At 42.0% G+C, this 17129-nt stretch overlaps 1 protein-coding gene across 1 annotated transcript; it reads right to left on the bottom strand.

Annotated features, from left to right (window-relative positions):
- Positions 1–317: 317 nt before the first annotated feature.
- Positions 318–14470, bottom strand: cd44b (CD44 molecule (Indian blood group) b). The gene is made up of 8 exons (XM_053426732.1): positions 14005–14470; positions 5960–6125; positions 4843–4985; positions 4659–4718; positions 3285–3707; positions 2534–2617; positions 2342–2420; positions 318–2194 (listed from the first exon to the last, which is right to left on the bottom strand). Exons 1-8 carry the CDS (start codon positions 14069–14071, stop codon positions 1987–1989), a joined length of 1230 nt encoding a protein of 409 aa, XP_053282707.1. The 5' UTR covers positions 14072–14470; the 3' UTR covers positions 318–1986.
- Between the last annotated feature and the right edge of the window lie 2659 nt (positions 14471–17129).

The following is a 17129-nucleotide window of genomic DNA, read 5'->3' on the forward strand; positions in this document are numbered from 1 at the left end:
TGAATCACTGCTGCGTAATTTTTTATTCCAACGTTATGTGAAAATAAATTTATGCTAATTAAGTATTACGCTGTTATTGATGAACATTCCCCTGTGCTTCATGCAGTTTATCTCTTTCAAAAGGGCCCGCTTTGTATTCTGCGTTAGCATGTTCTCTCATCACGACCCCGGCACCATGGAAACCTCACTTCCTCTTATGATGGGGCGGAGGGGGGTGGGGGGGCAATGTCACCATTTGCATCCCCTGTCATGCCATTCACCCGCTCGCCTTTGTCTTCGCACACAGTGAGCAATCAGTGAGTGAAAACCACATTCCATCTCTTTCTATACACGTTTATTTCGTTCATGACTTCACAAAGCTTTTTTTTTTCATCTTTTGTTAATTGGTCATGAAACCTGTCTACATGACTACGTCTGCTACATTCCGTCAGAGTGAATCATAAAAGAGCAAAAAGCAGGAGCGACAACGAAACAAGTCAGAAACCAAAAATCTGCTTACAGTTCAGTTTTTACACCAGAAGAAAAAAAAAAGCTGTCACACTGGGAATAAAACTGCTTACACAATAACACAATGTATGTTATATTTAGCCAATGAGAAGGTCAGTAGCAAAAACTGCAGCATTTTCCATGTGAGTGGTTTGTTGAGACCAGAACACAGGCTTCATTCACCCCATCCCCCCACCCCCCAGCCCCCCATCTCCAATCAGAGATATTTCAATAGAATCTCGTGAGAAGTCTTTTACATTGTAAAGTGTTTGCAGCACATGGGCTCCCCCCTTCGTGTAATATTTAGTTCATGCTGAATATCATATATGATATTTAGCATTCAAGTTAATAATCTCACATTTACAAAATGATCAATCTGCTACAGATCCAAATCTTTCTTTTGCTCGTTTCCCCCCTGAATCGAAGTACACACTGTGTTTTCATATACATCATGATTATCATTCTGCTTATCCTCAGGATAACATCAGGGACTCGATGTAAATTTGTACCACATTAACTTGCACAAATTGCACATTTCTTTAATGCTCGAGCCGATTCATGCAATACCCACAGCAATATTGCAAAATTTCATTTTACCTCAGGTGCTTTTCTGATTGAATAAATCTAAAAATGAACACATTTTTCTACTTAAAGAGGATATAAAGCCCCTTCCTGCCAAAATAAAAAAAACATGGACATCTAATGCTAATGCATTTCCAAACATGTACTTTATATACAGAGACCAAGGAAAAGGGGACTTAAAGATGCATAAATTAAGGTATTAAGGTAGAACTCCTCAGGTTTTCTTGAAAATGGAATAAAAACAAGCTTCAGTCCACAGGCAACGTCTGAAATATACACAAGGTTACAACAATCAGCAAACGAATGAAACAAAACACATGAAACATTTTTTTTTTCTATCTGCAGAATCTCAAATAAAATAACACAGTTTTCATCATCGACTGCATACAGTTTAGGATTCACCAATTCTATTACAAAGAGAATATTCTGTAATTAACATGTTCGTCACAAATGACCCCCTCCTCTACCCACCCCCCTCCCTTTTAAACCCATGCCTCTCCAGCCCCGTCATCGACACGCAAGCGCACAACTCTCGCAAAACACAATGAACAAGACACGAAACGCGCTCGCACACCCTGCTACGCACCGACGCATGGAACTCTTTTGACCGCCACTCGGCCTGATCTAAGGGTCACCACATGAGGGTCACCATCTGGGAACACCGCACAAACTAAATGCTGCACATGTTGTTTTGAGAAGACCTGGTCCCCTCTGAGAGGCAACAGCTTCAGACCCAAAACACTTAAGTTAGACAGTCGTTCTATAGCAACACACACAAAGACCCTCACTCAGCGTCCGTTCATTGCTGATCACCGAAGTGGTTCCAGTGTTTGAAGCCCCCAACCCACGTCCGTATATTTTCTCTCCACCTTCTCCTCGCGCTCTCTCTCCTCGCCTTCAAACTCCACGACTCCCGCCTCACGCCTGCTGCTCTTTATCCGGCGACTCCTCTAGCGTGATGACGGTGAACTCCTCGGTGTTGCCGTTCTCCTGGATCTTCTCCTTGTTCATGAGGGTCACCATCTCCTGCTCTCGCTCCTGGGAGCTGGACGCCAATGCCGTGGCGCCGTTCCCCTCGCCGCCATCCTTGGACGTGATATTCAGCGTCTGTCGTTTGCTGCACAAACTGGACGCAGACATTTGTTTGGTATTAAAAAAATATGTCTAGCCTGCAGCAGAATATGTGTAAACTCTGGCTAATGTCTACTGCTCCTAAAACACATTACATTGTAGTGTAGAATAATGAAATGAAAATATAAAGTAGACGTCCCACCTGTTTCTTTTGACAACAGCTGCACATACGAACAGAATCGCAGCCACTGCCACAATCACCCCAATGATTACGAGCCAGTCTGGAGGGAGAAATAAGAAGCCACGAGTCGACAGTATTAAAGCTGAGTCAGTTGGAAATAAAAAGAAATCACTACCATGGGAGAATAGGAACAGAAATAGGAAATATTCTCACCCAGTGAACCGCTGCTCTCCTTTGGGTCAGATTTCGGATCAACAGGACTCCGCACCTGTCCTTTGCCATCTGAATGTTGTGGAGCTACATGTTGATTAAAAAAAAGGCGGACATTGATTCTCAGATATAAATTATTCAATGACATAATAAATATATAAGCATGTTTAAAGCGTAAACCTGGATGACACAAATATACAGTTTATGTGGCTGTATCACAAAGAATGTCCTCTAACCAAATACTGAAAGTTACACAAATATTATGGCTATATTTATATTCACTTTGATGTATTTAACACTCAGTTTTATGTTTGAAATGTTTATTAAATTCACTGAGAAAATCTAAGTGATGAAACCATTGAGGCCTGTTTAGTAGCAAATATACTCCAAAGCTCAAACTGACACAAGGGGGCGTCCTGTGTTCTCAAAGTTACTTCAGTCCCCTCGAAACCTGTTGCAGCACAGGAGAGGATGTGGTGTTCTCAGAAAAAGTTAATGCATTTTGAGCACAGATGAACTGAAAAGCCACCATTTTGAATCATCATCTTTGTGGATGTAGAGCAGTTGGACCACTGTCGGCAAACTTGCAGAACATATTCCTAAAAGTGATAAATCAGCATTCTCCACAAAAACATGAATACGGTTAGTACCACTGAGGTGTTTTTGTGTTAGAGATAAAGTAAAGAGCTGAGTTGTAATCACATGAGTGCTGTCTAGTTGTGCACTGTTTAACTTTAGCATGTGACTTCCTTACGCTCTCTGGTGGCGTCTTCGCCTGTGCCCCCAGTCTCCTCCTCATTTCCAGAGGGAGCTTGTGGTTTCTCTGTTTCTCCAACAGGGGCCGTCGGAGAGGCTCCTTCCTCCTCAGAGTGGCCTGGCGTCATCCCAGATCCAGTGGGCTGGTCCAAGTCCTCCAGAGGAATAATGTACCCCCCCGTGCTGTTCTCGCTCCCACCACTGGGGTTGTGATCCACAGCCCGGTCGGGTGTCATAGCCTTTGGATACTCTGCACTCACTTCTGTGGGAGGGGCGGCGACTACGGTGGTCAATTCAACTTTTTCCCAGAGAGCTACTGTGGTGTCAATGTCTGACGAATCCTTGGGTTGTGACTGGAGAGTGGACCCTGAGTCTGCTTCGCCTGATCTTGTTGGGCGCTGAGGCAGTGGTGAGGGCTCGGCTGATTGGAGAAGAGCAAATTCAAACATTGGTTATTATCGCTTGTGTATACATATTAGACTTCTCTTGGCATTAATCTAGAGATAATGTTACAGTGGTTTGAAATCCAGATTATTATTTCATATGGAACTAATGTTCACTTCATCATCTCATGTAGTTCTATCGTGCCAACATTTACATTACAATACATATTAAAATGCATCATAGAGTTTATCAGTGGAGTTGAGTTTATTATTTTGACGCTGAGCCATACTTCATATTTTGTTACTGCATATGATCATGAATGACAATACAAAATGACTCACTTCTTGCTTGAGACACTAACAATCTCTCTTCTCTTTTAATTTCAAACGTTAAAAAACACAATTTTTGTTTTATTATGCTTCTTAACAAAAATGTTAATTGACCAGTTGATGTGGTTTCATTCTCTGAGATCCCAATTGATAATATTTGTTTTACTACACGGGGTTATTTGTGATTTCCTGCATTCAATCCAGTTTCTGCATTTGCTGCATTTCTTTGTCAGCACAGACAAATGAGGCAATGCAAAATGTTACTACAACGCCTTGGTTTTGCAATTTAAACACAAAAAAAGGGGAAATAGAATGAATAATGGTTGAGTAATTGATAGGTTGACATCTAGTTGTTTTCTTTCTGAGCCAGACTGATATGCGTTGAAGATATGTCCCAACATCAGGTAGGGTAGCTCGGAGCTGAGAGGATGTTGGCGTTGACAATAGCGAGAAGATCATTAACTTACAAGACTGAGGTTTTATTCGATTAATTCTGTGCTAATTCAAATATGAAAACTTTAAATAGGAATTTGAATTTAATTTTAAAGCTTTGTTTATCCGTTATTATTTGTGCTTAAACCTTTGATATATGGCAAAATATGAGTATAATTAAGTTGAGGGTGAATGAGCGTAATGTATCCAAGGCATATTAAACTGACCTGGTTCATCTGAGAGTAAAGGTCCACTGAATTGTTTCTCACAGTTCTTCTCAGGCCCAACTGGAACATGGTGAACAGGAAGTAGATGTTACCAAAATGGAGAAGCAAACAGCAATATGTCTGAGAGATGCAAATTGTAGATTCACATGATTGGAACTGACTGTTTCCTTTAGTTATTAGTCACCTTTGTCATCATAGCAGTAGGCATCATATTTTTCATCAGCTCCAGTGGGTTGATGAACTATGAGGCCACTCAAGTTCCCTGCACAGTTTTCACGGTGCGAGTGTCTGAGGATTGCGATGCTCCCGTTGTTGATCCAGCCGTTCCTGAATGGACACAGTAATGTGATTATTAGAAGAAACTTAGAGACGTTTCTTGATGCAAGATGTCTCCAAGTAGCCAAGTCAGAACACATTACATCACATGAACAACTGAGCTAATTCAAACACTTTCGAAGAACAGATGCTCGTTTTGCTTTATGGGAAGTAGGTTTGATTTCTGCCACGTTTGATTACTGACAAACAGTGTGTATCCTCACGCATGTGGAAAACCCTCTTCCTCTTTTCTGGTTTTGCATCTATAAATGTGTAGTGTGGAGTGATCGTGTGCACTTAAAGTCCAATTGTTACATTTAGCTATGATTTTCTGATTGTTAGTAGAAAAACGATGCATTTCATTGTGACCTTTCAGACCTTGTGACCGTCAGATGTTGGAATTGTGAGTTTCAATAACAGGTGTGAAAGGTGCGTCAGACCACTGTCTGGACCAACGGGCCAAAATGTGACCCCAGATCTAACTGAACCATCGTTACAGTGTGAAAAGATTTGATTTAAATAGTTCAGACTTTCAGGCAAATTCCAGGATGTTGGAACAGCATTGAACTTATAGAAGAAGAAAAAGAAGCAGCTTGCATTATTGCAAGCTCTTTTTTCATGCATTATTGAGTCTTTGCGTCCAATTATCTCATTTTGCTAGTAGTTATACCACAATGAGAGTGGCAAGGATATTAACAATGTGGACAGGTTCATACATTTTCTCCATTCAAACAAAAAACTACTTCCAGTCAAATGGACAAGTCACTGAAGGACACATACGTGTAATGTTTGCAATGTAACAAAGACTTGAATCTCTGTTCAGAACATGGTTCAGACTTTTAGGTGATAAAACATCTTCAGGGATATCAACGTTATGGGGCCCAGTAAACACTTCATCATAAATGTACAATCTGTACAATCAGTTTAATTAAAATTGTTGTGCAAAATAATGAACGTTTTTTTCAAACAAAGACTTGTAGTTTCACCTGCAGGTTTCCATTTTTTTAGCGTAGGCCTCCTCGACTTGCTCTTGACTTGCCAAAGTGGTCTCGAGCTGCTCACACACCTCTTCAGCCAAGGAGAAGGTGAGTGAGTAACGGGATTTTCCCTCAACCAGGAACACTCCGGCATAGCTGCAGCTCCGAGATTTCACTGCAGGGAAGGTAAAGGGGGGAAAATACACTTTATATTATAAATAATGATGATATGTCAATAATTTGAGTGTTTTGGCTTCAGAGGGAATACAATATGTTTTTGAAGAGATACAAAACTGTTCAGTTCACTCAAGAGCACAAGATAACTGTATTACACTCAACACTTCTTATTAAAATACATGTCAAATCTAAAATGATTTCATTTTCTTCATACCTCAGCATATCAAAATCATATTTATAACAGCAGATACTGAAATAGAATAGAGGTTAAGACCCAGAGTTCTTTTGACTACAAACCACTGTAAGGCTGCAGATGCTGTGGCTTAGACAATATAAATTCTCACATAGTCGTGATTAATGTAATACACAGTGGGATCAATTTGAGACAGCTGGGATTCATTCAGTGCTTCTGAAAGACGAGCTCTTCACTGCGCAGTGACATTTCATGCAGGGTGTGGAGGACACTTGGAGCTTTTTTTGTCCTGTTTGAGGAGATGCAGTTTTTTCACTTGGTTTCACTACCACACCTTTCATTCTGCTGTTGATTTCTGTCGTATGTTGTGATGGAGCATGTGAATGGTTTCACATCCATGCAATGTAAAATTTGTCAAGTAATTGTAACTGCATACAGCACAACATTTTTAGCCTAATGGTGAAATGGAAACACCCAACATTCTTATAAGCTTGAAGGTGTGAAAGAAAGGCTGTGGAAATATGTATTCGCTTATCACTGGAATGCCTCTCGTTCCCCCAAAACAAGACATCTCCTGCCCTCAGATTTGCTGATTTTAACTGTTGAAACAGGAAATCCTGTTGCTCTTAGACCTGATGGCTGCTTTTGACACCGTCGATCATACATGTGGTGTGCCTCAAGGTTCTGGTCTAGGCCCCATCTTATTCTCCTTATATATGCTGGCCCGGTGTAGATGTTTGAGAAATATGACATCTCTCTCCACTGCTTTGCGGATGGTGTTCAAATGTTCAATCCAGATCCTGTTTGACTGCCTAAATGACATTAAATCATAGATGAACTTAAACCTTCTAAAACTAAATGAAAACAAGACTGAGGTCAATGTGTTTGGAAACCTTGAACTGCTGGATGTGGGCACCCCTGGTCCCCTAGCCCCAAATATTCACTCCTCTGTGAAAAGACACTTCTGACAGTGTTTTGACATTTGACAAGCAGATTTCCTCCATTGTCAGGTCTAGCTTCTTTCAGTGGAGATTTTATCATTAGTATTTTTGATATATTGCGCATTGCTGTTTTTTGTTGTACCTTTCAATTTGCAAAGCACTTTGGTCAACCAAGTTGTTTTAAATATGCTATATTTATAAAAGGACATTGACAATATCTCCTAAATATCTCCTAAGAGCCTATGAATTTGACGTAATTTGCCAGTAAACCAAGAAAACATGCTTATTGTACAAAACATATTTGAAAAGTTATAGATCACTGAAATAAATCAAATCTGGAGACTAGAACACAGTGTGTGTAGTTTCATTCTTCTTGGCTTCATTTGCCATAGTAAAGGAGAAACTTTTATGAGTTGAAATGAAAAATGCAAACTAGGCCCAACAAGCCAAATTAGTGCGTGTGCACATGCAGATCACTTTATTCAAATAGTCACACACTTAAGCCAAAGTGAAGGTGTGAAGAAATGATTTACTTTGGGAGTTTCTTGATATCAGCAGATAATCATTTGCAATGTGAAGAAGACCAGAGAAAGAACCTGGGAAGATCTTGCTAAATAAACAGAGACAGAGCTCTTACTATTTACCCCGTGACTTTGTCTCCATAGTGATGTATGTGCTCTTTACATGGTTCCCCTTCCCACACAGAAAAAAAGTGTTCAATGTAGTGTAAGAATTTCTGTGCAGCTATTCTGAAAGTATATTATCATTAGTTGAAATATAGAACTGAAATCTGATGACTGCCATGACGATCATCGGGTGATATAGCAAACGACTTAAAATTCATTATCAACATGTACGCTGTGAAAATCTGTTCATGACGTGGTTTGTGCAGTGGGACAAAATAAAAGCAACACTGGTTTCATATCCACTTTCATTTCCACTTTACCTCCACAAACACTGAATGAAGATGAAGATTTAGTGGCATCTGCACATACACTGAGGAAGAAGTCCCCATGGGCTTTAGCTGTTTGCTGCTTGTTTGAAAGCGTTACCATGCTGACGGGTGCACGAGTTGCTAAAGATGTCTCAGCCACATCAGACTCGTACAGGAAGATGACACACTACATCTTATGCTATTTCTGTTAGCACTATGTAATAACAGTGCATCAAACTCTACAATTTTTTTCTTTTAGCTGGAGTATAAAATACTTTTGGGAACTATAAAACCTGTTGCTTAACAATAATCTAACTGCTCAACAACCTTTTCCAGTAGGTTGTACTTGTTTTGAATCACGTTCCAGCAAATATTTTGGACATATACAGTCATAATAGACATTTTTCACTCTGTTTAGAAACCACAGAGACAGGTTCTGACATTCTGACCTTGACTCTTGTATTGCAGAATGCAAAAAAATATTGAGATAAAGAAAAAAAACGTTTGCATTTTGGCTTGAAGAAAATAACATTTTGAGATCATCCGATGATTTGGACGTGTTTATCTCATTGGTGTGCAGAAAGCTGGCTCGTAAAAGACTAGATATGAATCGGTATGATTAAAAAACTAAAATCCCCAGATTTTTTCACTGGCTGCGATGAGTAAACAGAGCACTTTCAACAGCAGGAAGTAGAAGTCTCAACTGTTAGTGGCAGCTGGGCAACAGGAGTGCCAACACTTGTTTTGCAAAGCAGTTTCAGTTCTTTGTTATCTCTCTCTGTCTCTCTCGCTCTCGCTAGCTCCTTCTCTCTCACTCACTCACACACACACACACACACACACACACACACACACACACACACACACACACACACACACACACACACACACACACACACACACACAGACACATACACACAAATCTGAAAGGACCTCTACACATGCTGCCACATGGCTCAGTGTCCCTGAAAGTAAAGTGGTGAAAAACAGTCTCAGCCTTGCAAACCTACCCAGAGAGATCTAAGACAGCGCAGCTATCAGTGAGCTGAGAGAAGGGGGGCTGACATGAATCTGAGGCCTGATCATTAGTATGCAGAGGGAACAGTCATGGGTGTCTTTATACAGTCCAGAGGCCGGCTATGCCAAGGCACAGATTCTCCCAAAGCCTCCATTGTCACCTAATGGAGTTGAAACCAAGGAGACTGCAGAGTCTGGGTGGACAGAACCAGAGAGAAAGGAAGCTGTAACACAGTCTCTGTGCCAAAGTCTCCAGCTGCTCAAGAAGTAATAGACAAGTCTGACTCTCACTTTCACAGTCCTCCCTGCATCTATCTCCTCTCCTCCTGTTTTCTCTCATTACTCTGTGTTTGTCTTTTCAATGCCAGCAATAAAGTACAAATAACCCCCTGCAGGCTGGCACGAAAACACACAGGCACATCACAGATGCGCACAAACACACTTGAATTTCGTCAGATGATTCCTTGAGTTACAGCTTTTGCTGAGCTGTGACCCTGCGTGGACAAGAGCAACAGACTATGTCAGGTCAATATCTTGATGTCAAGGTTAAAACCACCAAACTGGCTCATGTAAAACTTGGCCCCAAGTTTGTCATCTTTAATGGGACTTTGCACTGACTTCCACTCATTGTGGAGAGCCTAACCAAAACCTTGACCGTAACTTTAACCATGACCATTTCATGCTTAACTTTAACAATTCACATCTTAACCCTGACCTTAACCAGGACCTCAGATATAATGTTTTTCCTCGTTACGACCAGGCTTTGGTCCCTATGAGGAATACTGGTCCTCACAAGGTCAGTGATTATGCTGGTCCTAAAGAGGGCGAGTACACACACACACACAAACACACACACACACATTCTTGTATGTCTGTCTAAGGGAGGACACTAATCGACATAATGCATTTCCTAGCCCCTTACACTAACCGTAACCGTCACAACCTAATGCCTAACCCTAACCTCAACCTAATTATAACCTAGGTTTGGACGTGTTTACCCTGACCTTAACCAGGACCTCAGATATAATGTTTTTCCTCGTTACGACCAGGCTTTGGTCCCTATGAGGAATACTGGTCCTCACAAGGTCAGTGATTATGCTGGTCCTAAAGAGGGCGAGTACACACACACACACAAACACACACACACACATTCTTGTATGTCTGTCTAAGGGAGGACACTAATCGACATAATGCATTTCCTAGCCCCTTACACTAACCGTAACCGTCACAACCTAATGCCTAACCCTAACCTCAACCTAATTATAACCTTTACCTTAAAACCAAGTCTTAGCAGGGGTTTGAAAAAGTGAGGACCGGCCAAATTGTCCTCACTTTCCAAAAATGTCCTCACTGAGTAAGGTTAAAAAATCTAGGCAAAAAAATGTTCCTCACAAATTTATAAGTACAAGTACACAATAAATGGCTAGCGCCAAAACTTTCCGTAACCTTAACCCTAAACCCATGTCTTCACAGCGTCACACAAACACATGCACTTAGTTTTCCTGTCTGACCTTCATTTTTCCCACACCTCCACCCATCACTGTTGAAAACCACCTTGAGTGTTCCTCTAACTATAAAGGGAAGATGTTCTTATCATTTGTTTAAGATTGATTTGTTTCAGAAGGACTGGCCTTACATTTCTCTTCTGAATTAAATCCAGTGAATCTAAATAGACGATCTGTGATAAGAAGGCCGACCTCCTTCGTTCTGTTCAACAGTCATAATAGAGACTTGGGTGGAAATAACACACTTAACAACACTTCTTTCTCACTGCTTTCGTTGGAGCTATTAACTGGCAACCTGAAGTACATTTTACCAGATCAAAGTTTTTATCAAATAAATATCTGTCTCTTTAGTCTTTAAGTATGGTTTAAACAGCTTTTTTTCCCTTTCTTTTTTGTCGCATGTGGTTTAAGAAAATACTCTTACTCATTGTTCTAGCTGATAGCATGAAGAAACCAATCTTTAGCTTGCTCCGTAGTTAAAAAATGTGCTTACTGGCACATTGAAGGCAACATTGTTTGATTTAAACACTTTGGTCATGACCAAGTTAGCATCTCGCTGCTTCTAGTCTTCATGCTAACAGCTAAGCTAATCATCTACCTCCACTTGACATGTGTCAACCCTAACCCTAACCCTGTCCATAACATTGGTTCTAGACATTTTCAAGAGTTAATCTTTCACATCAGGAGATGGTTCGAGTCAGACACATTCACAACAACAGGAAATTGTCTGGCACATTCAGGCGAGGGGTGGCACCTGCAGACATAACGTTAAAATCCCGCTGCGGAAATCATTTGTTTTTGTTTACAGCACATAACACCAGCATTCGCCTGTATCACCAAAAAGTCTCCGATCTCATTGTCTGTTTGATTGATTTTAAATGATCAGATTAATTAAACTATTATTTTAATGTAGCTGTGGTTGTTTTTATTGATCAAGTTTTGTCTTCTTGGCAAATCTATGAATCAGACACCTCGTTGATTTTTGGCCCAGCGCGAACATTCAATGTCAATTACAGATTCAATGCAATGCTCTGTTTTTCTGGTGATACTGGGAATCCCAACCTCATGCTAGAAGATGTTTGTACATTACAGAGCTCTTACTGAGCAGTTTTCCCAGGGACACAAAGACTTTAGTGTATAAGAGAAGGGAAGGCAGACGGGGGTAATGGGAGGGGGGGGGGGGGGGTGGTTGGTATGTGTGGAGAGCATGGAACTCTTAAAATGGTGTTAACAAGTAATTAATAGGTTTATCTGCACACAAAACCCGAAATTTGAGAACCCCTAACCATTTAAGAGCAGCTCAATCAGCGTCGGGGGCTCATTGAGAAGAAGGGAAAGCGAGGAGAAGACGTTACATGAGATATTGGTGCAGGGCCATTTAGCTTCAGGGTGGCTGGTTTGCAAAGAATGGTGCCGTGGTAGAGGAAGCAAACACGTGTCTGAGAGTCTCAGGTGGCAGGAGATGGTACCCAGAGGCTCCACAGGCACAGGCCCTCTTTGTCAGGGCCCGGTCCAAGTCCACGGGGCCCCTGTTCGCCAGTCACCTTGAAACATGACACGGGCAACATGCAGGACGGCTGGTTAAAGCCAAGGAGGCAAATACAGCGTTTGCAGGAAGTTCAGTGATCAGGTTGGCCCGAGTGTATGCTTTTGAGTTTGTGTGTGGGTGAAAGAGACTGATCCTCTTCGGTTGTGGTCAGTCTGTTAATTACCATATCTGCACTTGATGGAGGAAACTCAAAAGATACGAGAGCAACCATCAGCCAAAGTAACAGAAAGTATTAGATGAGTTGAAAGCTCTGAATATCTTTATCTTTTTTTTCAGTTGAGTATTACAGACAGGAAATTATTAAATTTGGAAGGTCTCAGATTGATCATAACTCTTTTCAGTCTCATCGTCAACTAAATTATTGAATGGCACTAATGAATTGAAGTGATTCCAAATTGGATTTTTATTACACCCCTGGCAGAGGTCATATAGCTATGCAATTAAATAGATAAGATTAATTCTATTAGCAACTGGAACTGGCCGATTTGACTGCCTTTAGAGCAGGTTCAGTCAAGAGAAACCAGTGACCAAGCCATTCAGGCTCATAGATGCTTATTGGTGTGCATCCAGACAGCGTTTCTAAAAAAACCTCTATAAATCCCATCTTGGTTTGCACGGAAGTCTGGCCACAAGTCCACAAGTCCTGCTCTTACTGCTGTAGACGCAGCTACGAGTTTCAGGTTCAAAGAAGGCGTCTAGACCAGGACGACCAGTAAAACCACCTCAGGCCACTTTGATTCAAAACCAGACACCAATTGCTTTCAACACTCAAACACAGAGATACATGCACGCAAGCCAATAACAAAGGGAGGGGATGCACCTCCCTCCATCCTTCCACATGCACTCCGTCTACAGTCTCTCATTTCACTTTGAATACAGGGAAAATATTGGTCAGAGTAAAACTTGATGCTGATTGTACCAAAGGTTTTTGTGAGCAACCCCACCACCACCGCCTCAAGGGATCAAGCCGAAAACAAACCTTAGACCTGTTTGATTCAGCACCAACTTCTCCTCCAGAGATATAAATCGCTCCGAGCAATAAATCCCGTCAAAGCCGCAACACACACAGAGAGAGAGAGAGCACATTTGAGACAAAGAGAGAAGAGGGAGACTCTGAGGGGAGAAAAGCTACAGCGACTGCGACTGCTGAACATCCTTTGTGTCGGAGAATAGCACGTTAAGCGTGGCGGCACAGACTCCAGCTGTAGCAGCACTGTAAGGAGGGGGGGTGGACAGAAAAGAGGAAAAGATCTCTTATTTCTGCCTCTAACTAAAAAACAAGGAACGGCTTCAGAGAGCCATAGACTGATCATCCAAATCCCTGCTAAATACTTCCCGGCGTGTGAATGTGTGTGAGACAGAGCATGAGCAAGAGCGCCTGTCTCCTTTGTGTCTAACAGGAGTCTGAGGCTGCCAGACGTGAGCCTGTCTGTGCTGGTGTAGCACGCGCTCTCTTTTGCCGGCATCCACTTGTCCATTCTTACACGAGCAGCACCAGCCTCTCTTTCTTTCCCTGTCTTCTACCTCACATGAACACATATTCTCAATTTATAAGCTCAAGATTGTAGGAAAAATATGGAAAATAATATTAAAAAAGTAATCAATACTGTCTGGTTGTAACAAAGGAGGTTTACCAGACAGTCAGACAGTCACAATTAAGGCAGAGTAAGATGGGGGGAAAATATTTTGAATCCACAAACAAAGAGCCATCCACTGGGCGAAGGCACAATCCGCTCACCTGTAAGTTGCTCTGACCTGGACAAGGCCAGTAATCCAAAGGTGACCCCCAAGAGAAGCATCCACATCCTGGGCAAAGCGTCTGGCGATGACTGGGGGACTGGTTGTAAAGGTGTGTAACAGTTCTCCTGTGGTCCTGTCTTCCCTCTGCCAGGAGTGGTGTGTGTGTGTGTGTGTGTGTGTTTGTGTGTGTGTGTGAGAGAGCACGTGTGTGTGTGTGTGTGAAAGAGAGAGGCTGTGAATGAGTGAGAGAGCAGTAAAAAAAAATAGGGAGAGAGAGAGAGAGGAGGACTGGTACTGTGGAGGGAGTAGCTGAGAGTGTCTGGTCGCTCTTGGAGCTGAGTCAGACTTTACCCCAACTTTTCTGTTCGGTGCCCGAGAGACGCAGAGGCTGGTGGCACACACACGCACACACACACACATGTGAGCACACACCCTTCTGCCTCTCCCACATTTGCCCCACCTCCCGTCCCGCCCCACCTCCTACAGCCTCTCTCTCTCTCTCTCTCTTTTTTTGCTTTACCCTCTCTTGCCCTGCACCCTCCCTTCCCGTCAGGGCAGGAAGAGGAGGAGGGGGGCAAGAGAGGTAGGTGCGATAAGAGGAAGGGGATCTCTCTATTCTTTCTCTTTTTTTATGCCTAGCCTTACCTCCTCCAATTTTCATGCTACTGACAGCAACAGTTTCTGAGAGGCCCTTTTTTTTCTCTGCACAATCCATTTTCATGATTCATCTGGTTTTCCCTCGCTCTTCCTCTCTTGCTCAGCGTGATCCGGTGCCACCAATTGAAAGGGGCCACATCCATTTCAAATAAATACACCTCATCTTCAAGCTTTCACAGATACATAAGACAGAGACAGGAATCTCCTGTTGCGCACATTTCTCTGCTCTCCTTATCTCATCTTACAGCAGGAGGATTCCCTCACTTTAAATTCTGATCCCAAGACCCGCGAATGGCAAAAATAATGGTCAAGAAAAATTTACTCCTTCTACTTTATCTCAGCATCACAGATCACTTCCCACTTCCAGCCCTCAGGTTTCACATTCCACTTCACCAGTTGAAGGATTGAGTCGTCCCTGATTCAGGGAATCTCCCCGGCAACAGCGTCTCCTGTGTTGTATGCATGTGATGTGCAATATCTCGATTATCAACTATGAACAGAAAGCATGAGTGCTGGTCTGAAATTGTGAGACTTCCTCACCAAACGACCATAGAGAATGTGTCATGGCTCAGCGTGGCCAGTAACTCTGTAGTCATGGGAGCAGCACTCAAATAAACTGACATGACCTGGCCCGCCCTCCACTCTCAGGCCGTTATTGTGACCATCAAAGGCTCACGGTGTTTAAAACTGTTTCAAACAAGTCACTCCATTATAGCAGGATGAGCTGGGACCTGTTGGATTCAGGCTGGAGCCACAGGGAGAGAGAGGAAATACATTCTCTTCATGTGCAGATTCTCTAATAATAGTAAACGATATTCATAGCAATTTAAACCTGTGGCTGTGTGCAATGTTATTAAACTGCAAAAATTATAAGTTATGTCTTTCAACTGGAAACTTCTTTCACTCTGCAGCAGTGAAAAACAGGAAGTTACAAGACAAGGAGACTGTAAATGTGTAGTGACTAAATGCTAACATCAACTACATAGTTCTACTCATAATGACAAATGCTAACGTGTAATATAATATATATTAAGCAATTTTATTGTTTGCCATATTAACAATCTTTATTTAGTATTCTGTTACTTTAGCAGTACGAAGCTAATGTTTACTGCTTGCCAGAACACAGCTGAGGATAATGGGAATATTTCACTAGTGCAGCACCTGTTTAAAACACGTCTGTTAGGAATTGGCTGCTGGTTGCGTTGCGTTGTTTTTAGATATTTTTGAATTACCTGCAGTAAATTGCCCACGGTAAAAAAAAAGACCAACGGACTCTTCTCCATCGCTGCTGCTCAAAAAGCTGCTCACCTGTTTATGCAAAGCTTGGGAAACCCCCCCGAACTGGAGAATCAGTTGAAGCCCATTGTCATAAACGCGCTGTTAAAGATAAGATAAGATAAAAAAACTTTATTGATCCAGACACGGTAGATATTCAGTTGTTACAGCAGCAGGCAGCTCAGAATGAGGCCGAGAAAAGAGTGATAATATAACAAAAAGGTAAAAGAATAAAAGTATGTTGTCATAATCGATACCATCACTTAGGTTGACCAGTTCCATCAGCCGTGAGGAGCTCTTCTAGACATATACGAGCCACACTCAGACAGACAGACACCTGGAATTATTAGAAAGATATATTGAAGTGCTGGATTTTTTTTTAAGTTGAAATGATGAGCCAATGGTGAAGCAGTGGCTGGTGCACATCGACCTTTGTCTATTCTTTGATTTATGTTCCTCTATTTGAAGTGGAGCCCCAGTTAAGCTTTTAAACAAGGGGGTTTCTGACTTGAAGGGGTTTGAGGTGACAGGCTTCGGGTTATTTCAATTCATCCAACGGGGATCACGGATGTACCACATAACATGGCGATCAATCCAGAAGCGTGTGGAGAGATTTCACACAAAGCCCCAAATGTCCATCTTGTAGAGACACAAGAGGGAAAAGCAGGGGATTTCCAAAGGCAGCACGATATCTGCAACAGATGTCATGGACCTTCATGCCATGTGGAATCAGCTAGTGAAAAAACAAACAGATGGAGGCTGCCATCCCCAATAGAGCCATGCTAAAAATGGCACAATACACCTGAGCACAAAAGCTGACATTAGAGCCTTAAATGAGTCCTAACACACAGCTACTTCTGATTTGTGAATAGACAAGGCAATGAATATGTGTAACTCAAACAATGCTTAAGACAATGAGAACAGTGGAGATGTCCCAATGGGCCAATGGGACCACCCCCTGGACTTCCCTCTCGACTTCTGGTTTGGGCAGATCAGAGAGCTAAGTCAAGTTTTACTAGTGAATTTGAAAAACTGACAGACTGATGGTCTGTAGGTAAACGCTGGATTCAACTGGAGAGTTTATAGAGCAGCATATTATGTAGCACAGATTCTAAAGTGTATCTCTTTGAACAAATTGTCTCACACCTGCTATTTCAAAAGACAAGATCGTGATGAAAATGATTCACACCC

This window comes from Pleuronectes platessa, chromosome 7 (assembly GCF_947347685.1).
Source record: "Pleuronectes platessa chromosome 7, fPlePla1.1, whole genome shotgun sequence".
Lineage (NCBI taxonomy): Eukaryota > Metazoa > Chordata > Actinopteri > Pleuronectiformes > Pleuronectidae > Pleuronectes > Pleuronectes platessa.

Coding starts and splice junctions, on each gene's coding strand:
- cd44b (XM_053426732.1), bottom strand. CDS start 14,071: ATGTGGATGCTTCTCTTGGGGGTCACCTTTGGATTACTGGCCTTGTCC. Junction 4,986..5,959: donor AAAAAAATGGAAACCTGCAG/GTGAAACTACAA, acceptor GTGTCCATTCAG/GAACGGCTGGATCAACAACG. Junction 2,421..2,533: donor GGAGAGCAGCGGTTCACTGG/GTGAGAATATTT, acceptor TTCTCCCTCCAG/ACTGGCTCGTAATCATTGGG.